At 37.2% G+C, this 23,146-nt stretch overlaps 1 protein-coding gene across 4 annotated transcripts; it reads right to left on the reverse strand.

The window, feature by feature from the left end:
* Positions 1–805: 805 nt before the first annotated feature.
* On the reverse strand, positions 806–22,266 carry LOC116321455 (nuclear GTPase SLIP-GC-like). 4 transcript variants are annotated; one of them, XM_039610884.1, is made up of 23 exons: positions 22,206–22,266; positions 10,916–15,781; positions 10,740–10,809; positions 10,261–10,373; positions 9,543–9,587; positions 9,116–9,140; positions 8,953–9,024; positions 8,591–8,681; positions 7,414–7,627; positions 7,079–7,306; positions 5,464–5,664; positions 5,218–5,390; positions 4,727–4,781; positions 4,550–4,637; positions 4,323–4,444; positions 3,340–3,516; positions 3,093–3,247; positions 2,857–2,974; positions 2,618–2,726; positions 2,422–2,552; positions 2,141–2,222; positions 1,970–2,053; positions 806–1,834 (listed from the first exon to the last, which is right to left on the reverse strand). In XM_039610884.1, the coding sequence occupies exons 11-23, from the start codon at positions 5,473–5,475 to the stop codon at positions 1,818–1,820; spliced, it is 1,323 nt and encodes a 440-aa protein (XP_039466818.1). In that variant the 5' UTR covers positions 5,476–5,664; positions 7,079–7,306; positions 7,414–7,627; positions 8,591–8,681; positions 8,953–9,024; positions 9,116–9,140; positions 9,543–9,587; positions 10,261–10,373; positions 10,740–10,809; positions 10,916–15,781; positions 22,206–22,266; the 3' UTR covers positions 806–1,817. The 4 variants fall into 4 exon arrangements, with proteins under 4 accessions (XP_039466818.1, XP_039466817.1, XP_039466820.1 ...); XM_039610883.1 differs by having other exon boundaries at positions 10,740–10,821; XM_039610886.1 differs by lacking the exons at positions 7,079–7,306; positions 7,414–7,627 and having other exon boundaries at positions 10,740–10,821.
* Between the last annotated feature and the right edge of the window lie 880 nt (positions 22,267–23,146).

A 23,146-nucleotide genomic window follows, 5' to 3' on the forward strand; every position in this document is an offset into this window, starting at 1 on the left:
GAAAAAGACATAAAGCTGGAGTTATTCTGTGTCTTTATGCTCCGCAGCTGCCCCTTCCCTTATTCTCTCTCCCTCCCTCTCCTGTTTCTACTTCAATCATGAAACTGACCAATGATCAGCTGATCAGCTTTTCTGTCTCAAGTCCCGTCTTTCTCATTTGTTTATCGCCCACTTTGCGCCGGAAAGAGGAAACCAGCTGGAGTCGTATTAAACAACAGCAGCACGTTTAAGCTTGATAAGCTATTGTTAAAATTTATTTAATATTAATTTCTAGTATCAGCTGATGTTTGTTGGAGCCACAGCCGTACAAGCTGCTGGTCATAATATCAGTTTGGATATGTGGTGAGAGGGAAACATGAAGATGAAACCAGGAGATGTCCTTACTGAATCATCAGAGCTGAACAGGTGATGGAGAAACAGGTTTACCTTTTAAGTGACATGAATGAGTTGAAGGGAAGTTATGAACTATTTCTGAGAGACAAATAACACCAGGATCCTTTTCTAAGTAGCTGACAGCTGGTAACTGTGCAGGAGCGGGTCTAGCAAAGTTTTGCCAGGGGGCCAGGTAGGGCATTAACAGGTAAAGGGGGGGGGGGGGACAAGGAAATACTTTTCTTTCTTATTCTCATTTAAAATGTCTGGTTTTTAATAAATAATTATCTGAATCTTACAACTAAAGTGGCCATCTGATGTAAAATGAATGTATGTGAAAAGAACACTTATAATTAACATTTAAATGCTCTATGCCACAAGCCTAGTTTTGTTAATCATTTTCTTCAACAACTGCATGATCTGTCACTATAAATTATGAGATGTAAATATCTTTATTTCACAAAGGAGGGTTCAGTGTATCTTAATCCTGTATGCTAAAAGAGGTAATAAAGGAAGCACTGAAGTACCTTTTCCTGAGCATTTTTAAAAATCAGTCAGCTTTTATAATGATTGCTGAAATAAGGTTACAGGAAACATGAAAGTAAATGCTAAACGTGAGTGAACTGTTTCAGGAGGAAAATACAAGAAAGCATTATCAGGGGAGGAAACACAAGAGAATTAATCAAGACAAAAATCAAAACAAGAATTCAACAATATGTGCAGAAATAATTAAAATGTAAAAATAATAAAAATAATTAAAAAGAAACTCAAAACCCTGAACTGAAACCCAAACTGTAATATATTCACCAATAATTCTAAGCCCAGAAAAAGCAAAATGGCAGGAAGATGACTGAAGTAGCTGCTGATTTCCTACAACATTACTTATGCCTATTTCTCACTATTTGTCATGTACACACATGGTATAACTACAACAAACAAGTATTTGTCTTTAGAACTATGAAGTTAAGTGTTGGATAAGGTTTAGTATTTAACTGATAAGCACTTACATTAAAAATGAATGCTCCCATCACAATGAACCCACAGTATACACATCAACTTAAATCATTAAATTATGATATTTAAAACAAGCAACAAAATCAAAATGCATTTGGAAACTGTAATCTCAGACTCTTACAATTAAAACCATAAATCTCAGGTTTAAATGGGGAAATGCATTACATGTCTTCACGCTCTGCTATAAGTGATTAAAAAGGTATTACTAATTTTTTAAAAAAAAGAAAGAAATCAAAACATGGTTTAGACCATGGTTTAGCATTTTTAATTGATATCTATAATATTCAAAATGCTCTTTGTATATAAATGTATTAAAAGTCAAAAGTACACATCAACATAATATTCAAAGAGAGCTAAACAAAAATTACTGTGATAATATGTAAAGACCTCCTGTCTCTATCAGTGTTTCCTCAGGGATGTCCTGTGAGTCATCAGGCCTCAGCTGTTTCTGTGGAGCAAATCAGAAATGGATCAGCTGCTGGATGGATCAGTTAAATTGTAAATAAAGACATTGTCGACAATAATCGGTAAAAGAGTTCACGATCAAAGTCCTTTAAACAATTTGTGACATTTTAATATTTACCCAGTGTAGGTTTTTTTTTTTCAACTTGACCGTCATGAAGTTCGTCATAAAGTTTCTTCACCACCCGAAGATGATCTGAAACATCTAAAAACAAAGTGTTTGTATTTATTATACTTGTATTGTTAGTGTTTGTATTGAGAGGATTCCTAATACTTTATATATTCTGTTTACCTGGCAGTGAGCAGGCCTCAGTCTTGAGTGAGTGTTCAATGGATTCCTTCATGGTTTCCTCCAGTGTCCTCAGGACAGTTTCCTAATTTATCATTAAAAACTTTGTTACTTTTTACAGAGGCAACTATTGAATCCAAGAATAACTGGACAAGATATAAATTATTGGTTTGATATGTGTTTCAGGGTTGCTTCGGAATTTTCTCACCAAAATCTAGAGAACACATTCATATAATTTGTTGTCATCATATTTCATATTAAGTTCATATAAAATTGTAACAAACCTTCAAATTGTTCAACTGCTCCAACATGACATATTTTGCCTCCTCAAACATGTCCATCTTTGACTCCACATGTCTCTCAATAGTGTCCCTCATGTTCTTCAGCGTGCCTTTTCCTTCAAATGTTGCTGCTTCTACAAGGAGACAATAATTTTTATCCACAGTTGAATAGAAATACCTTAATTCATATCTTTCTTACCTTTATAGCATTCTTTCATGTTGTCCTTGATTGTCTCTGTCAGACTGTTGTAGATTACTTTCTTTCGTGTGAGGATTGTTTCGTTGAGCTTTGTCTTCATTTTTTTCTCCTTAGGAACATGAAATATGGATTAGCATTGTTTAACAAAACATTAAGGTAGATTAAGTACAGGTTGACTTTTTAATGATTTTCTAATAACAGATAAGCTAACAGGTTAATGATTAGGGAAGTTCTTTTACCTCTGTCTGGAGAAATGTCAGTTGCAGTTTGACATCTTTGTACTTTTCAATCAATGAATCAGTGCTGAGTGAAAACGCATCAATGGCTCCATTGAAATGTCCACATTTTATGTTGTTTCTGAATGGGGCAAAGATGTGGTTAATAATGGCAGTATTAGCAAGTTTATGATATACTGCGATTTGGATACATGTATTGTTGTACGTGTTGGTGCTGTTCAGAATTAGATTATTCTCACGGGAAGGTCTTTCTGAATTCTTTATCAATGCTTTCAGTCAAACAAGAAACTAAAGTCACGTTGAGGTTTTTTCGTTTCCCTTTTTTTGGTTTCTGGACGCCATCATTCCTAACTGCAAACTTTAGTGTCCTGTGAAAAGCTCTGTCACTCGTTTTCTGAAACAAAACAGAATTTAGAATTTCTTTTTAAAAACACATGGTCACAAAGTATCCTGAAGTTTTGATCTAATTGTAAGTAAAATACATACACTGGGGTGTAAGAAGGACTTCAGTTTTTGTTTACATAAAGTTTGGGATTTTTCTACTCCCTCACTTAGGCGTTCTTCAAAAACTTTTATAATGCCTTCAATTGCTTTTTTGACTTGATTAAGTTGGATGCTCAAGTTTCCCTCAAGGTCCGCACACACATCGTTTTTTTGTTCAACCTGAAATAAAAGAAAGATCATTATTTAAAGCAGTAACACATATTGGTTCTTTACTCATTTTTGAGGCGGTCTTAATAAACCCAAGTTTTTAACATGAAGCTCAAGTTCACAAGTTCAGTCAGATAGTTCTGTCATCATTCGTCTGCCTCTGTCTATTCTTTAGCTCACTTCCATTTTTCCACACTAACGACCTCATTACTCTAGTCCAATAATTTTTTTTGCCTTCTGCAAACCAATCAGCCTCTGTTCTCTGTGCTTTTATATGATCTTTTGTCATTCTGCCTTTCAGACTCTCAATCATGCAACTCGCCTCCTCCCCATCTTCACCTCAACCTTCCTGCGGTCACTCAGAGCCCCATTCAAACTACCATTTTCACTACCCTAAGAATCTAGACTCTGGGAGTCCTGTTCTAACTCCCATCATTTCTGTGCTCTCATTGGTTCACTGGAGTCTCATTGGTAAATAACTATTTAATCAAATTCTGTATCTCAATAAATAATATTCAGTTCTTCCAAATTATCTCTCCTTATTCAGTTGCTATTAATAAATTACCACAGAGGTTTATAATGTCCAAAATCCCACATTTTCAGTGGATCTGAGGATACCTTACAATACATTAATAATTCAATTCAATTCAATTCAATTTTATTTATATAGCGCCAAATCACAACAAAAGTCGCCTCAAGGCGCTTTATATTGTACAGTAGATAGCACAATAATACACTTTAGTGGCTATGAACATTTTTATTTTATGTATTTTTATGACTTTTAAGAAAATGAATGAGGCTTTATTGCCTGCTCTTACCACTTCTCCACTTCTGGCCCCTTGAATCAAAGACAGAATCCCATAAGCTCCAGACACATAGTTTAAGGTCTTTGAATGAGTGTCATTCAGATTTTTCAAAATTTCCTTAAGTTTTGGTATTTCTGTAAAAAATTGAAAAGAAATATAAATCTGAGCAATACATTTTCTGTTACACAAAAACATACCATAAGTCGCTCTATGTTCATTCATAAAGTGACTTCACCTACCATTGAGATCTGGATTTACATTCTCCCCTTTGAGGAACTCTTTGGAGCTCACTGTGAAGACTTTGAAACTATCCTCACTGAAGTGATCCTGAGAACATTTTTGTTAGTCAGTTTTTTATTTTTCAGGCAGTTTTAGGAGATATTTGTTTAGATTTTGCTGTCAGATTATAAATTTACCTTAATTAATTTCCGCTTTTTGAATTCATTCATCACTGCACGTTTGACTTTGTTTCTTTTAGAAAGGAAAAAAAAAATGGATGTAAAATTAATTTATTGTTACTGTAATGGAAAATTTCGATTATTCTCATTTAAGGTGTAAGCATTTGTGTGCATCGTTGTGGCACCGTAATGGAAACTTCCATTGAACAGTCTAAAACTATATGAACTTATTTCAGCCTCAGTAGTTGAAAAAACAACTCCCTTTGCAGGTGCTGATGACACCAAGAGCACGAAACAGGATACCCATTGTTCAGTTAGGTTTCATAGCGAGCTACGTGATGTGTGGTATGATCAGTTTCTGTGTGGCCTACTACAATGGGAGAACTTAGGTTCTGTTGTAATGGACATCCTCACTCTTGACATAACATAAAAGCAAAGTGTATGGTCACCATGTGCATCTGTGCCAAACTTTATTCGTAATTTGCATTTTTTTTGCATATTTGACTTACAGATCATCTGGGTTTTCATTATCTGACTTGGTGCAGATAAAATGAATTTGCTGACACTCGCCACCATTTCCCAGCAGGCTACTGGCATCTTCCAGGATCTCCCAGGCTTCTGTTTCTGATGCTGCTCGATTCATTTCAGTCACAATCCACACAGTTGAACAACTGGCAACAAACTGAAAATGAAAAGCATGTAAATTATAAATAACTAATGTTTTGAAGAAAGATGACATGACTTCTGTGAATTACCTCTGTCCACATTCTATCCCTGCTACTGTTAGTGTCACCGTTTCCAGGAAGGTCCACGAGTGTGACGTGATCAAGAAAATCATTGTCTGGCACTTTGACAGTCACACACTTCACAAGCGGCCAGTACTACCTCTTTACTTCTTCGCTCTCATTTGACTCACTTCTTGTATATTTCACAAATTCTTCAGACAACCCTTCAGCCTGCAAAAAGTGATAGGATGAATAAAAGACAATTTAATGTATGTGCTCATAACAAAAGTTTTTAAAAAATTGCATGAAAAAGAAGACAGGAAATAAAAATAAGAAGTGTTATCTCAAAAATTTGAAATGAAAACCAGCAAAATAAATTCACAGCAAAAACAAATTTTAATTTGGTGAATAATTAGATTTCTTTTTTAAAATAAACCTTTACATTTTCCTGTGGATCACACTAACTGGACTGGTTGTTATATAGTGCTTACATTTACTATATGTAAACATTTAAAGCACTTTATACAACTTGCCTCATTACCCCAAACACTTTTTTCTAGGTATGCTATTTCTAGCTAACATTTACAAACATTCACACTCTGATGGATGCACTGAAAAACATCTAGAGGTTAGTGGAAATGCAGCATGCAGACTCGGGGGAGCCAGGGATTGAACCACAAAACCCTCCAATTAGTAGGTGACTTGCTCCACCTCCTGAGCTATGCTCACCCAGGTAACAGCAATTGCATTAGCATGAATTAGTAGCACAGGCTAATGAAGCTTTCTTGTTCAATGTTAACCTGAGACATCTCCAAAAGTTGAATCTGTTCATCTGGATGTAGCGTTTTGTGGGAGAAACGTTTCGTCACTCATCCAAGTGACTTCTTCAGTCTCAGCTGACTGCAGGTTTCCCCAAACCTTATAAACAAACCTGCAGTCAGCTGAGACTGAAGAAGTCACTTGGATGAGTGACAAAACGTTTCTCCCACAAAACGCTACGTCCAGATGAACAGATTCAACTTTTGGAGATTTACTTTCCTGGATGATTGAGAATGCATCAAGACGTTAACCTGAGACAGTTAGCAGACTTCAGGTCTGAAATACTGTAGTATGTTTTTTTTCTGTACTTCTGTATACAAATGTGAAATTCTTGAACAACTCCACAGAAACTTCAAGCTCCACAGTCTCCCAGACAGCAACAGGATAGTAAACCATAACATTTTAAACACCACAATTGTCACTTGGTTTTTGTTCCTTATTTAATGGGTGTCAAGCATTTTGGATGGAGGCAGCACATCGACATATTGCTGATATAAATCTGCTTAGCAATACTCTAAGGCAGAATCTGCTTCACCATTGCTTTGTCTCTGTCTACACTTTCCAAGTAGGAAGGCATTACATAGCATAGAAATCATCATCTTCCTACTGAAAAGATGCAGCTTTAATGCAGCTTACTGCTGCTTTAGTGACTTCTACTCTCTATATGATGTTCATAAGCCACACACACTGATCTTCATTGTATCTCTACCAAACCGTGGTTTGCTTTGCTTTATGCTTTAAACTGCAAGTATTCCTATGTTGTAGAAGAAGAAGAAGAAGTGAAGCCTGAAAAAGATCATTTTGGTCTGTAGTACTGCACACTTACTGAATCACTTTCCAATATTTTTATCTTGGACTTTCGAAACTCTGGAATATCTGGGAAATATTTGTTGTTGTCAATGAGGCTGCCAGTGTTTTTTTCTTTCCACTCGTCTCCATACAGCGCTGATAACTTTCCATCAGGGTCAAATACAACATCATTACCACCATCATCATAATCATTGTCGTTGTCTTCAAAAGCCTGTTTTAGTGAGTCAACCTCACTTTTCCAAGCCTAAAAAGAACCAAAAAACTATTAAATCTTAAATTTTGTAAAGCAGTTTTTGTATCTATATTGTAACGCATTACTTCAAGAATCACCATGTTCATATTTCATTCTACCTCTTTTGTAATGAACTCGATGTGTGCCTCATACTTTGATCCATTGGTAGCCTCCACCTTTATCATTACTGAGGTACATGCACTGACACTTCCAGAAGGCAACAGGCCCTCCTTATTAATGATGGCATTGATTAAAGAGCTCTTTCCAGCCCCGGTTTTACCAAAGACACCAACCAGGTGTCTCTTTTCTGTCTCCAAATCCTTGATTTTATCCCTGTTGAAAGAGTTTAAATATGGATTAAATGATCCCGTCTCAGAAACATGAAAATGAAAATGTGGCAAAATCAGAAAGATCTGTTTTTGAAAACTTGTTGAAAAATGTTATTAGACTGTTTAGACTTGATATTTTTAATTTAACATGTCTGATGACTACATATGTGAAAAATGTGAAATATTAATCAGTATTTAAAAGCTACTGATCACCTCTGAAGTGTGACATTTTGGTTTCTGGTACAATTCACCTTAATACAGGAACAAACTGCATCACAGCTCCATGCTGAGCTCTGACAGAGTTTAAATCTTTAGTATCTTTATTATACCAAATTACAGCAAAATGTTCCTCCAACTGTTTCTTTTTGCTTGTTACGGCTCCTGCCCTTGGAAGACGTGAGCCAGCCAGCCTTCAAGCAAATTCAAGTGTGGCAACACCCACAGACGATTTGCTGCCTAGGAACCTGTGGTTTGCACCTCCAGGGAAAGGGACCAATCAGCGACTGATTGGGCACACCTGCATCTTTTGTTGGCTCCATATGCTTCTGTCTGTGAGCCTTACTTGTAAAACCCTGTCTAAATTGTGAGATTCTCTTGAGTAGTGTTTAGCTGTGTTACAGCCCATGAGGCCCTGTCTATTAATAATTGCTGCAAGTGTGATTTGCTGCAAATTGTGGACCACTTTAAGCTGCAGGTTGAAAAAAACTGTCCGTAAGAGTGATTTAAAAGCTCCATTAGTGGATAAGTTGGTGGAAGCTGGCCTGATTCAAGCACCTGCTCTGCCTGAGGTCTCTGTTGTGCCAAGCTGAGCTGCCTTGTTTGAGGAGGACCATTAGGATGATCCCTGTGTGGATGGTGAGGTGGATGAACGGGGGAAGATACTGTGCATGCTCCCTCACTATAATTATCCCTAAAGTAAAATGTCTTAAATGTTTAAATAACAGAATGAGAAAACCTTAATACTCACTTTATAAAATCACCAAGCTGTTCTTTGTTTCTTATACAGTCCTCGACTTTTTTCATTATGCCTTTCACTTCAGACAATATTCTTGTTTCTTCTGTGGGAGTAAAGAAGTGTTTACCAGGAACCAGTTTAATGGTCAAGTTAATACACAGATAGTGAAAAATAGGACTATATCATACTCATAATCAGCTCTTAATGATCAATTACTAAAGGGGCAATTCATGGCAGTAAGTTGATTGTTTTATTGAAATTTTCTGTCTCAGAGGGAAAGTCAGATACATGCTATACAAGAAAAGACTCACCACATACAAGTTATACCTCACAGTGCAGTGAAACTGTCATTCTTTAGGAATGAATGTAAATACCTGAGTCACATTGTCTTTTAGTTGGTGGTTGCAATTTGCTGGACTCCCCCTGAGGCTCTGACTTTCTTTTTCCTTATTAGATTTTTTCAAGACATAAAAGGGTTTTTTTTTCTGTCTTAAAAGATGAATATCATAAGTAATAAATATGTGACATGTATCTCACCTTTTGAACTTGTGGATGGTGAAACCTGGAAATTAAAATGGATATTTGGGATTTTTTTAAATGCAAAGAAATGAAAGCTCTTCACATAGGTATCCTTTAACTGCATTTAACTGCAACAGATGTCTGAACACATACTTCCACAATCCATGCAGTGAAATGTGAATGTATTTTCTATGAGATTAGAGACTATAAGTATTAATCCTTGAAAGTTAAATACATAAAATGAACAAGTACATTAAATACATGTAAAAAAGGACGAGTCTTGAGATTTAACATAATTTTGACCTGAACCAATTTTGTTTCTTCATCCTGTTTACAAGAAAGATTAAACACACAGGTGCAGAATCATGTAAAATGTTGAGCATAGAGTGAAAGTAAGACTCCTGATCAACATCATAGCCAATCAGAATTAAACTTTTTAACTTACCTGACCAGAAAACTCAGGTGTATCTTGCCTTTTGTTTTGTTCTTTCTAGCAAAAAGAAAATCCGTAACAGTAAATGAGTGATCTCAAAAAGCTGAACACAATTATATATGAGGGCTAGAAGGATCACGTGAAATGAATCATTTGGGCTGATATCATGTTTGTAGGGCTGGTGTGCAGAAGCTCTTCAAGCCTGTCTGTAGCCTTTATGATGATATCGACACAGAAAAAACAAATCATATTGGCCCCTTAGTCCCTAAGTGCATTGGCCCACCAGATAAATATCAGATTACCAGTGCAGTGTTGATGTCAGTCTAACAAAAGCACATCTTGCTTTCTTTGCACACATATATTATCTAATTTGGATTGTAAGCTCTCTTTATCGTGATAATTTCATTTGATTTCTTCACAGAATTTACTGATTTCATGTAACAATAAAGCTTTCTCTTTCCTTTTTTTCTTTAAACATTTCTGCTTAACTATACTGAAAATAGATATTTTATTGTATTACAGTAGGTACCCAATGACATATTTTGGGTCTAAAAAAAATTAAAAGAATAAAAAATAATTTTGGAAATAAATTTACTAATGTTTATTTTTGTTGCGCAATTTCTTATTAAACCACAAAATGCTTTATCTTGATGCATGTGACTCTTCTGCTCCTCTATATTTATATGTGAGATTTTTAAGACCAAATGTAAAAACATGGAACCAGACTTACCTTTAATTGATCAAGTCTCCTTCTGAATATTGACCTTAGACCAACTTCAGGGATTAACTCAGTTAAGTCTTCATTGGTAATACAAAAAAGGCTTTCCTCTGTGACTTTATTAGCTGTAATTAAATGTTAAATCTCTGTTATGGAGAGGTACAAAATGTAAAATTGCTGCAGAAATTCAGTTCATGAAACAAAGTGAAATAAGTATGGTTATTGAGCCATATAAGTATTTCATTGAGCCTCTTTTGTAATAAATTTTCTCTGACGATTTGAAGAGTGTAAGATGCTACAGAAAAGCACTTCTCTTCCAGATGTGTAAAAATCTCAACAGATCACTTTAAACACAGTGTAGAGCAAATTAAAGCAGAAAATATCAGTGTTGAAAAACATAACCATATCAACAGATTTTTTTTGTTTTTGACTTTAACAATTCAGTTAATATTAACATCTTTGTTTATCGAGGATTAGTAATAATAATTTACCTTCAAGTCGTTCCTCCAAATCACTTAGGCCCCATTCAAGCAGTTTGTTTCTTACGAAATCGTCCATGACCTAGAAATGAAACTGAAATATAAAATGTAATATTTAACTTCTCCTTTAACGCCTATATAATCAGACACACTGATATTAAATTCAGATTAAAAGTTCAACAGTTCACCTTTTGTTGAAAGTAAAGCAGGAAAAGGCTGCTGAGGGAGATGTGAAGCAAGCAGTGAGACACGAACAGTAAACAGGCAGGAAAAAAGTAAAAAGTCTGAAAACAGATTAAAACAGATAAAAACCGAATAAAAATAGGTTAAAAATAAACTGGATGATAGAAAGGTCAATCCAACATGAGTAAAGCAGATGCAGGGTAAAGCAGAACTGAGAACAAAGAAAAGCAGAAAGAGGTGGTGTTTGTGCAGGGCAGATGGGAGTGGCTGAGAGAGGGGGTAACAACCCCCCCAGCCAGCGTTTAAAAAAAAAAACTTGTTACAGTTATTCCTTTTTTCACAAGAGGCACAGCTAAACTGGCCATCGGGCATACCTGGCATTTGCCTGGTGGGCCGATGGTGATTTTTCACTTTTATGGGCCAATGTTTTTTTTCATTATAACAGTATAAACAATGAAAGGTGGTGGATTGGCCAATTGGTCATGATCAACTCTGGGCTGGACCAAGATATGATCTGTTAACTGTAAAACATAAAGTCTTTTACTAAAAACATGAGTGCTACAACATTCTTCTGCAGTCCAGAGCTGTGGGATGCGCCCCGATATTGGGGGTGGGGAAGTTTAGGGAGTAGGACATAAAGTGTACATAGCATTCCATTCCTCTTGCCACATTCTATGAAATCTTTGAAGTAGCAGACCCAGCTGCACACAAGAATAATCAGCCTAAACTGGACTGAACTGGTTTATTTGTTAATTTATTTCGGTCATGTAAACAATATACAAAGTTCATTTTGCAAAGAAAAGAAGAGAAAAAAATTATATACAAAATAAAGCGACTACATTTCAATATTGCTTCAACTGTTCTGATTCAGTTCCATATCGAAAAGGAGTGGGAAGAAGCATACACTTATTTAATCCCACCCCCTCCCACCACAGGGCCACACAGCTGAGAAAGATGTATACCATATGTTGTGGAAAAAGTGATTTCAGTATTTTTTTTTTTTTTTTTTAAAGATGATTGCGGGGGATGGCAGGGATGTGTTTGTGTGCGTGTGCGTGTGTGTGTGGGTGCGGCTGTATCCGCCATCTCTACATGAAGGCAGCAGAAACTGTGACCTATATAACATTACTGTTCTTTAGGCATACATGTGACCAAAAAGTACTGGATTGATTTTAAATTTAAAGTAAAGATATTAAACACAAACAACACACATAGAAATATCCAAAATTCCTTTTTGGCAGGTTACACAGATATGACAGAGATGAGTTCATGGGTTATTTTTACTTATTTAATCACACATTAAATCTCACATTTTGGACAAAAATAACATCTGAAATAATTTTTAACTATTTCAGACATCTTTATCTATCTACTTTTTTGCATGCTGCAGCAATCCCATCACCCTTCCATCCCACAGCCTTGGCATTTTCCATTCAGAGAGTACAAGAACGCTCAAGATTTTCTTTATACTATACAAAATGTGTTAACCTCCTAAGACCCAAACTCTTTCATGGCATGCATTTTTAGTTTCTCTTTGCTGTTTGGCTTTATAGTATTCAATAGAACACTATAAAGTCACAATTAAGTAATGATGTGCAAAACTCTTTATTTGGTGTCTGAACACAGCAACATTTTTCGTATAAAAACAAAATGAAAAACAGCAATTGTGCCCCTTTGAGCAATGTGGCTCATTTGAAAGAGCAATATTTAGTATTGTGGTCTAGACAACCCACAATGTCATGTCCCAATATGTGAACGCCAGGTCCTGAGGTCAAAACAGAAGAGTGAGAGTTAGATTAAATCTACACATGCATTCAGCTCATTCAGCAGTTCCCATAGCTATTCCACTCTTTAAAAATAATTTAAAAGACAATTTCTGAAGCCATTAAGAGCAGTTCTTACTTTTGCAACTGACTCTTTAATTACAGTTGAATAAATTGACAAGGAAAGTCTGTATAGTCTTGATGATCGAGAGCTGAAAATTTATTTAAAAAAAAAAGCTGGACCAAGAGTGAAATTCAAGAAGAAACTCAGGCTGTGAAAGGTCACTAACTGCTTTAAAAATCATTTATATTTTTATTGCATAGAGCTGATTTTTTTTTTTTTTTAGAATTATCTGTATATTACAAAACTATATTGTTGAAATAATATGTAGTGAAATTTTGAAAAATTTTATATGGTTTTGCAATTTCATTTTACCAGGAAAAACAAAACATAAATCAGGAAACAGTCAACATGTCTTTTCAAGTAAGTTAAAAAAATTTCTTTCTGATTCAGTATTTACGGAAGTATCTATACAACAAATTACATTATTTTTATTAATTTTAATTTTTTTTTTACATTTTGAATACATCTTAAAGTCTGCTCAGTACTGTACACAGCTTTGCACTTTTTATCTGCAGTGTAAACAGGAGCATCAAGAAGCAGCTGATTTGGTTCAGGTAAGGATTATACTGAATTTCAGTATAATAAGCCTGCCTGAGACAAAGTAGAGGTCCAGTCTGTTGCTTATACAGACAGTCAGTGAGCCCCCTGGCAACCCAAAATCCCTACAACCTCCAGAAACCAATAAATGACTGAATCTAAAAACTTAATACAATGGAGTTATAATCTATTCTTTATCAGTCTGCTGGTTGAAAACATGACTGCAGTAAGTTTGTTGATTGTAAAACTTGTATGTTAGTGTCCTTTAAATTTTGTTAAAGAACAATGCCAATGCAAAGAGTGATAATTTCCTTTATTACTATTATTCATTCTCAGTTCTTGCCTTCCACAAGTGATGCAGGTGAGTTAGATGCATCTTATTTTTTTCATTTTATATTAATCTGTGTTTTAAAGGCAGCAATACTTTTGAAACAACTAAATAATTCACTCAGAACAACTTTCAATATTGAGAGAGAAATCAAGACAACAGATGTTTGTGGCTTTGCAATTTTATTTTTGTCCAGTCAGAGAAAAGAAAATCAGAGCTTCAAAGTGACCCCAGCAAGTGCCAGCCACCAGCTAAGTGACAAAGTGAGTCTACATCATGATTTGCAGGTATTTTCATCTCTTTCTGAACAATATCACAGTTTCTATACAGCGCAATTCTTCTAGTATATCAAATGTCAGTAATGTATTAATATATTAATGGTTCTGATATAATTCACACAGTTTTTTTCCTTTTTTTTTCCACAGATGACTTTACAATGTACTAGTTTATAATTCCTGCTAAATAATTCTTTTCCTTTATGCTGACAGAAGCAAACATATTGTCTGATGTGAAAAGCATCATGCCAGACTATATGACCAAGACATGGTCAGTGCTTTCCTGAAGTAAGTAATAAGTTTTCATATTTTGTGATATATGGGCCTGGCCTCCAAAAGTTCAATCAACTGAACTTTGAACTTTGATTGTGCATCAGTCATCTGCAGTCGTGTTGAGTTGCAGATGATTCTGCTTGCAACACTTAACAAAGGAGTCTGCCACAGCCCACTACTGCATCTCACAGGCGTAGGCACACTGGAAAACTGACCACAGGTCAGAGATGATCGAGAATGAGTCTTTTCAGGTTCTTTATGACGTGGATGTCAGTGCCACAGGTCTGTAATTCTGGGGGGGGTTTTTAGTACAAAAACGTCCTCTTGAGCTCTGGGACTCTGCAGACTCAGGCTCATCATGAAGAGTTTATGAAAGACGGGGAGCACAGGTATTGAGGACACGGGGACTCACCCCATCTGGTCCAGCTGACTTGCCTGAGTGGAGGCTTCTCATTTGCCTCTGAACCTCGTTGTGAGTGAAAGTGATCGGTGGGGTGTGATAGGATAGGTAGGGATGGGTGTCACAGGAGGCTATGGTGCAATGTGTTGGGATTGGAGGCTGACTACAGGGAAGTCAGTATGGGGTGAGCATTAGCTGCAGTTCCACTACTGATCAAAAGCAGATGGGAAAGAATTTGATTTTAGTTTCACCACAAATATTCAAAAACAACAAAAATTACAATGGCCCTGAGAGGTCATTCGGTACACGCTTACATCACCCGCATCCAGTGACCTGCAGTGAGGATTTTGACTGAAAACCCCTTTCCCCCTCCTCCACACTTATTATAGAATATAGCTATTTCCCCCTTCAAGATGGTCTAGTTTTTTACTACTCTGGCCCTTCCAGTGCTTTTATTTTTTTTTTAATTTCTACATTGAAATCCACTGCTGAGCATTGTCACATATGCGTCCTTCATGTTGAATTTAAGTTTCGATAAGAGTTACATGGAGAGCATGAGAGCGTGATCCTTGGGGGTGAATTTGCACTGTAAAAATCATTAAATGTCTGAAATTAAGAGAGTGCATGCTCTTAGTGATGCTCTAGATGTGATAGACCGACTTCTTTCACTGAAACCTGTTGGCTTGAGATCCTCTAGACAAGGACTTGTTTCAGTCTGTCAAAGTAGTTCATGTTTACTTTGAAACAGGCAGTACATGCAAGAAAATGAACCAATTAAAAATCTTGACACTGAAGGAACATTTAAGCAGGGAATGGTCAGAAATTTTAGTAAGTCAATGTGTGACAGTTAGTTGCATCAGAAAGGGCATAAAAGGACATAAAACTGCCAATCAAAGCATGCCGAGTTACCCACCAGGGTGAGCCCTCATTCAGTGAATAAAGCCTAAAGTAGCTTTTTAACGTCTGACAGTGGTAGACAACAGTGCGTGATGCCCACAATGTTTCTGCCAACAATACTAGCAATACTACTTCTAGTCAAGATTATACTTGTGTAAGTGTTATTAAGATAAAGAATATACAACTTATCTTGAAGGGGGAAAAAAATCGTTCTTCCTGGTGTTCCTCAAGAATTTCACTTGTGACAAGTGACAATGAGCTGATCCTGATGTTTCTACACAAGAAAAAGAAGAAACTGAGATTATGGGTTCATTCAATTCTCAAGGTAAAATAAAATAATAATAATAATAAAAATAATAAAAAACACTTTCATTTAGAAACTGCATTTTGTGTTTACTTTTATTATCTTTCTGTAATATTTAAATTTGTTTGATGATCTGAAACAACACATGTGTGACAAACAAACTAACACAAAAACAGGAAGGGGGCAAACACGTTTTCATGCCACTGTATTTCAGGTCAGTAGGGCAGTGTGAGCTCTTGTTGGCAGAGTCTGGATCACATCTGAAGAGGCAGAGGAATCTTTTCAGTGAACAGCTGGACACATCAGTGTCTTTTTTCAAGCACAAAATATTCACCCAAATTTTGTGTTCAGTATGTAAAGGCCTTAACTTTTTAACACAATCTGTAGAACTGTTTTACTAAGGATTGAAGTGAAACAGTGTTGTGTTGATTTACTTTTGTTATTTATTGCAGGCTGATGAACTCTCTGCAGAATGTGTCAAGTAGACAAGAAATGACTCAAGAAAAGGAAATGGTGACTGTAACAAGAGCAGAGATCAAATGTGGAAAGGGGTAATTCACATTTACTGCTTTTTGTTTTGTACTGTTATGTCTATAAAACATCATCTTTCAATGAAGCACTGAGACAATTTATTCTCCTTTCAGATAGTTGGAGATTGTTCTACTGTGTGGATTGTGACTGACATTAATCGAGCAGCATCAGTGAAAGCAGCCTGGGAGATCCTGGAAAGTGTTAGTAGCCTCACTGGAAATGATGGCGAATGTCAGCAAATTCACTTTATCTTCACCAAGTCTGATCTTCTTCATGATTTAGATGATCTGTAAGTAAATTAAGATTCAAATGACAAAAGTAAGGAAATTTGTTTTTAGTTGGTTATTTCTTTGTCGTAACAGTGCTTCTTAGCAATAAATCTTACACTGCTGGAAAGCCTGTTTATTAATTGGCACCACATTTGTAAGGAAAAAAAATACTGGTTGAGCAGCAAGAGGTGAGTGTGTGTTGCTCTCATGAAAAACTTGCCAAATCAACAGGAGGGCCGATTTACCACCATACCACTGCCAGTCCTGACATACACAGTCTAGATATGTGTGTAACAGCAAACCAGGGAAAACTCAGCTTAGTCACTCAGGAAGCCTCCCACAACTCCACCTAAACACCAAGATTAAAACAAAACCACCCAGCATGCTCCAAATCCTAACAAATTATAGTAATACTACTACTACTACTACTACTAATGATGATGATAATGGACGGTATATATGTGCACATCTCTTTTTTGTAGTTCACCAGCTGATGTTCAAAATCTCATAATTGAACAAAACGTGCAAGCCAAGGATGGAGTAAAGAAAGAATCAACAAGCGAGGCAAGATTAGGGTGACTTTTATAGCCTGACAGAAAATGTAACATGCTGACTCTCCATAGCTGCGAGAATGCTTTGAAATTAAATTACATTTTTCTCCAGAAACACTTCACCGATGACTGCTTCAAAGTGTTCACAGTGAGCTCCAAAGAGTTCCTGAAAAGGAAGCAACTAAGTCCAGATGAAACTGGTAGTTGAAGTTTCCTTTTTGGTAACAGAAAATTAATAGCACAAATGCATATGTTGCTTTAGTTACTTTACTTTGACGGAAACTAGAAGTAAACTAAAGTACGTAATGTAAAATTATAGCAACGAAATTTCTTCTTAACAGAAATACCCAGACTTCAGGAATTTTTGCAGGATCTCAACGACTGTCACTCAGAGACAGTAAACTATCTGTATGGAGCTCACGGGATTCTGTCTTTGATTCAAGGTGCAAACTCCAGAGGAGTGCTAAGGTCAAATAAAAACCGCACAACAGCAAAACCGAAAGTCTCTATCAACAGAGACTTTGGCTCTGTTCAATCAAAAACAAGAAACATTGGTTGTCATTTACTAACAGTGTGTATGCACAAATTTGCAATAATCTGTGAATAAATCATTTGTACAATCATTTCATGCATAAATCAGTGATTTATAAATATTTTTGTACCTGGATTTGTACAAAAATAAGCCTCCCTCTGACCATATATGAACAAATGACATTCTTAAGGCCTAGCTGCCTTAGGAATGTAAACACAAGTGTTTAAAACAAATACTAAATGGAAAAGTGAAGGCTTTAACCTCCACCCATTTTCTTCCACTTATCTGGGTCCAGGTTGCTGGGCCTAAGCAGAGAAGCCCAGACCTTCCTCTCCCCAACACCCTCCTCCAGCATATCTGGCAATCCCAGGCAAATTGAGAAATGTAATTTCTCCAGCAGGTTCTGGGAGGCCCTGAGGCCGAACCTGGGGCCTGGACACAAACGGGACATTCAAAAGGAACTGCTCATTGGAACAAACAGTCTGGTTTCAAACATTTCTGCCATGTTGTTTTGCCTGCCACTCCAAAATGTTGTTTGTGAAATTTGACTGTGATTTTATGACTCTTATATATTGGGATTCTAGACTTTTATTTCTGTAGGATGTTTTTCCCTTTTAATGATTTGAATCCTGAGGCAGACAGAAAGCTGGAGGAGAGAAAGAAATGCAAAAGTCCTGGGTTGAACTTAAACCAGGGATGGTCTTTTTTTAATTATTATTATTTTTCTTTATATAGAAGTCTAACCATTACATCATTTTCAAAGTTGTATGCCAATGCTTTTACTTAATTTAGCTTTGGCTTGTTAGGATGACATCAGTGATTTTTCTTTAACTGTGCAACACTTGAATAGCACAAAATTATCTTGAATGAATGCTTTTTGAGTACAAAGTCTTTTTTATTGTAAGTTGCTAGTTCATGTTAATATTTGATGATGCTGTGGAAGATGAAATAAAAAATAATTCTGCTCCATTAAATTTTGGCTTACATGCAACAATGTCTTCAAGGTAAACTTCAATTTTTGAACTTTATTGGTCGAAAATTGAAGCGATAAGAGGTCCAAACTTTCATAAAATCTCTTTTTTCTCAAAACAGATATCTTGTTTTTCTTCAAATGTATGCTTAAAATTCTACTGCCTTTGTTTGTAGTGGCAACATTTATTTTTTTGAGTGTTTGTTGTACATTACAGTACCAGTTTATAGCTGTTTAGATACATAACAATTTGAATATGTAAGGGGGCTACCAGCCCCCGCTATGTAGGGGTTTAGGAGTGTACAAGTTGCCCTGAACGACTGAGGAATGCTGGGATCTGGGTCCATGGTCCCCCTAGTACAATTGACCCTGGTACATACTACTGTAGGATTGTTGTCACCTGTCTGGCTGCTGCAGGCACAGAAGTGGGGCTCCAGAATTCAATCTTGACAAACGATGCCTGCAGGCAATTGTGACCCCGCTGTTGTAAAACCCTTGGTTTACACTAGCCACAGAAGGGGATCCAAAAAATCACAACACAAATAAAATAATAAAATAAAACAAAGAAATTCTCCTCTCTAGAAGGATTAACACTGTATCACAAACATGACACAATTTACAATATTCACAAGGTAATGGTCCCAGCTTCTGCTAGTCAGTTCCAACAAAATGTCCTTTGAATATAAAACCATTTACAGTCTCTTTTTTTGAAGGTGTAACTGTAGTGAACAGGAGCTGACTGAAGGGTCCCAGTCCGTTAAGCTGACCAAAGGTACAGCAGCCGGAGTGAGCAATCCAGTCTCAGGTTCACAAAAGCAAAGAAAATAGAAACTGTACCTTTGTCTCTCGGCGACAGTGCGTGGGAAAAGCACTGGGCTACGAAAAGGCGACACTTTCACATACAGCGGAACGAGGAGGATGAACAACCAGGACGTCATCTAAATGGCAGGGTAACCTATTCCTTGCTGACCCACTTTGTTCTCGATGTCGGGTCCGTAGAATGCATCCAACCTCAGGCTAGAAACGGGCAACATTAAGTTACTTTACTAAAGTCCTCCCATAGACTCGTCAGCTCCCAGCGAGACGGCTAACTAGGGGAGAAGAGCGGAACATTTTTCATTCCTCCTTTTAGTTTCACTACCATGAGGTTAACTGCACAGTCCCCAGGATGCCCTGAGACAGCTGTAGCAGTCAACCAGCAAAACTTCTCATGTTATGTTTTACCCTTTCGACGCCCACTTTTGAGGCAGGCCAACCACGAGTTGATCAATCCTTGACATGTGTATCGCGGTTAGCTGACTGCCCGAGCTGCCCAAGTGATGTCATCCCTTTTTAGCCATAGCCAGTGACTGGTCCTCTCAGCAGTGCTAGCTAATTCTCTAATAGCCTGCCGTTGCGCCTGTCCTCTGATCCCAATCTCTCTAAGCAGTTTTGCTGTTGTACTGGCAACAAAGCCCCTGCTCCCCACTTCCACCGGGCGCACCTTGATCTTCCAGCCTCTGTCCTCTGCCTCAGCTGCCACGTTGGCATACCGCAGCTTCTTATGCTCAAATGTTTCTTCAATTGCTTCCTCCCATGGTACCGTCAGCTCAATGACATACACAAGTTTTTGGGAGTTAGACCTAAAGACAAGGTCTGGTCACAGAGTAGTTGTTACGATCTCTGTGGGAAAAATTAGCCTCTGATCCAAGTCCACTTGCGTTTGCCAATCCCTGGCAACCTTCAGAGGGTCAAGGTCCGGAGTTGAGGGGCTCGTTCTCGGCTTGTCTCCCTCCCGGACAAGTGTTGATGAAAACTGACGCTCCTCTTGCTTCGTGAAGGGTTGAGCGTTGATGGATTTCCTTTTTCGCTCAACTTTCTCAGCTAGACACCTGAGGACCTGGTTGTGTCTCCATGTGTATCTGCCCTGAGTAAGGCTAGTCCCACAACCAAGCTCTTGCTCCAACTCCCTGTCCCCACGCTATCTACCTTGATGGTGGCCTGCAGCACCACCAGTTGCGGCTCACGGCTACACAAGCCAAGCTTCGCCCATGGAGCGAAACTCCGTCTAAACTTGCTGCAGTTGCGACTTCTGTTTTACTGACCTCACAGATACCCCTTTTGGGCTCAGTCGAACCGTGAGGCTTTCTTAATGTGGCTGGCCGTGACAACACGCGGGAGACAGCTACTTCTCCTCTCCTCGGCTCCACACATACACACCAGAGCGCGTGCACGGGTTCTCTGACTTCTATTTGATTTTTTTGTGGCTTACCCAGACAGACCACTTGAGGCACTATGGCAGCTACGAGCATCTACATGCATGTGCCCTTACAAATACATGTACATGTTCTTAAATAAGGGGGGGGTTTTGCCACTGGGCAACAGACTTGTTACCAAAAACTGTTCTGACTTTTCACTTGCTACACACGTACTATATCCACAAAAGTAAGTAAATAGAATGATATCATAAATATTGTAAATTAAATATACTCAAACTTTTTTTTTTTTTTTTACTGCACTACAAACACCTTAAATGACATTTAAAAAGAAAAACAAAACAAAATCTCTACAAAATACAGTACTATTTCCACATTAAATACTGCCAGAGAGTGAGCTGCACTATTGGAGTGCTTCTTGTATTTTTTGTTTCAAGATGTATTTTTACATTTAAGCATTTAAGTTTGTTAATTGTAAAAAAAAAATTTTTTTAAAGTATGTCAATTTCCTTTAAATTTTGTTAAAGAACAATGCCAGTGCAAATAGTTACAATTTCCTGTATAACTGAATTTCATCCTCCGCCATTCACATGGATCCAGCTGAGACACGCATCTTGTTTTTTTAATCTCATATTAATCTGTGTTTTAAAGGCAGCAATATTTTTACAACGACTAAATAACTGAGATAAACTTTAAATGCCGAGAGATGTCAAGAACACTGGACTGAGTGGACTCAATGGCAAAATGGTTAGGGTTTAGTGCCTTTATTTACAGTGACAAGAATTACCAGGGTAATATATATAGTTGCGAGGGAAAAAGGTAAGGCACATACATGAGTTAATTGAGCCAGGTTTTGCATAGTTCAACAATTCAGAGAAGAAAGACTCTCAGCCACCACCACATGTATTAAACCTAATGTCACGGACCTGGGTCTGAGGGACCCAGGCAGGGCCGTTGCTAGCCATTTGGGTGCCCTAAGCACAAATGCTTTATGGTGCCCCCGCCATAAAAAAAAAAAAAAAAAAAAAAAAACATTAATACTTTTGAATTTCTCAGTGGAATTTGTTTAATTAAATAACAACAAACATGACAGTTAAACAAATAAATAAGGTTAAAGGAGGTTAAAAATACTGTTACAAATAAATACTCAGGCCCCTTTGGAAAATTAAAATCAGAGCTGACATTAAAAGGACCTCTCCGCACAATTTCAACACGATCAGCATCTACAATGTGAGCTGGCCAAAGAGCAGGATCGGTTGAAGGGGGCACACATGTCTCCACAGTGTCACTTTCTGATAGTCTCTCAGTGACAGGACTCTCAGTGGTACTTGTGTATGGAACTGTACCTGAACTGGTGGTTGATGGTTCTTGTTCTTCTTGGCTAGGGATTGTTGCAGGGTCTACAATGGCTGGTGGTTGATGTCCAGGGATGGCACTACTACTGGATGGTTCATCCTGTCCTTGAGATCCTCCTTGAACATATTTAAGCATTGACCCTGCATACAAGAGAAAATATTCAGGGATTTTACAGAAATACAATTTTGAATCTACAGTAGGCCTACGAAAAATTGCATTATAAGACTAATAAATTAAGTAAGTCACTGGTACATTTAAAAATTACTAACTATATTTTACATGTATAGATTTTCATAATGGCAAATGGCAATATAAACATGCTGTACATAATTTGATATAAATGCGCAAGTAGGAAATATATATTACTGGAAGATATAGGTTTCATATTACACTGTAATATGAAACCTATATCTTATTTATGCCGCATAAATAAGATATGCGTCTTTATAGATATCCTGAAATGCAGCAACATACAAAGTAATCTTGTCTAATCTGATAATAATACTTGACTGCATCACTGACCTATCCCAAAGTTAAGGTTAATCAGTAGCATGCATGACGTTAGCCAGCTAGCAACCTGAGGAGGAAATGCTAGTCTCACGATTGCTAACGTTATCTGAAAACCGTCAATTGAGTGACCATGATGAGTTGCTTTTAGTAGTCCATTCTATATTCATATCCACAACGTAAACAAACTACCCAACATCAATCATTTGCAACATTTGCGAACACAGTATGAACACTGCTAACAGGAGCTATCACAGAGTTGACGGACATGAGCGTGCAAGCAAGGGCTACAATAATGAACTTTTTCTTATTGTTATTATTTAAACATTGCCTTACCGGCAAGCGACGCCTGAGTTTCATCACGCTTCCTCTTCTTCTTTCTTTTCTCCGCTCCCGACTCCTGTTGCCGTTTCGAGGCCATGTT

Source organism: Oreochromis aureus, linkage group 4, assembly GCF_013358895.1.
Source record: "Oreochromis aureus strain Israel breed Guangdong linkage group 4, ZZ_aureus, whole genome shotgun sequence".
NCBI lineage: Eukaryota > Metazoa > Chordata > Actinopteri > Cichliformes > Cichlidae > Oreochromis > Oreochromis aureus.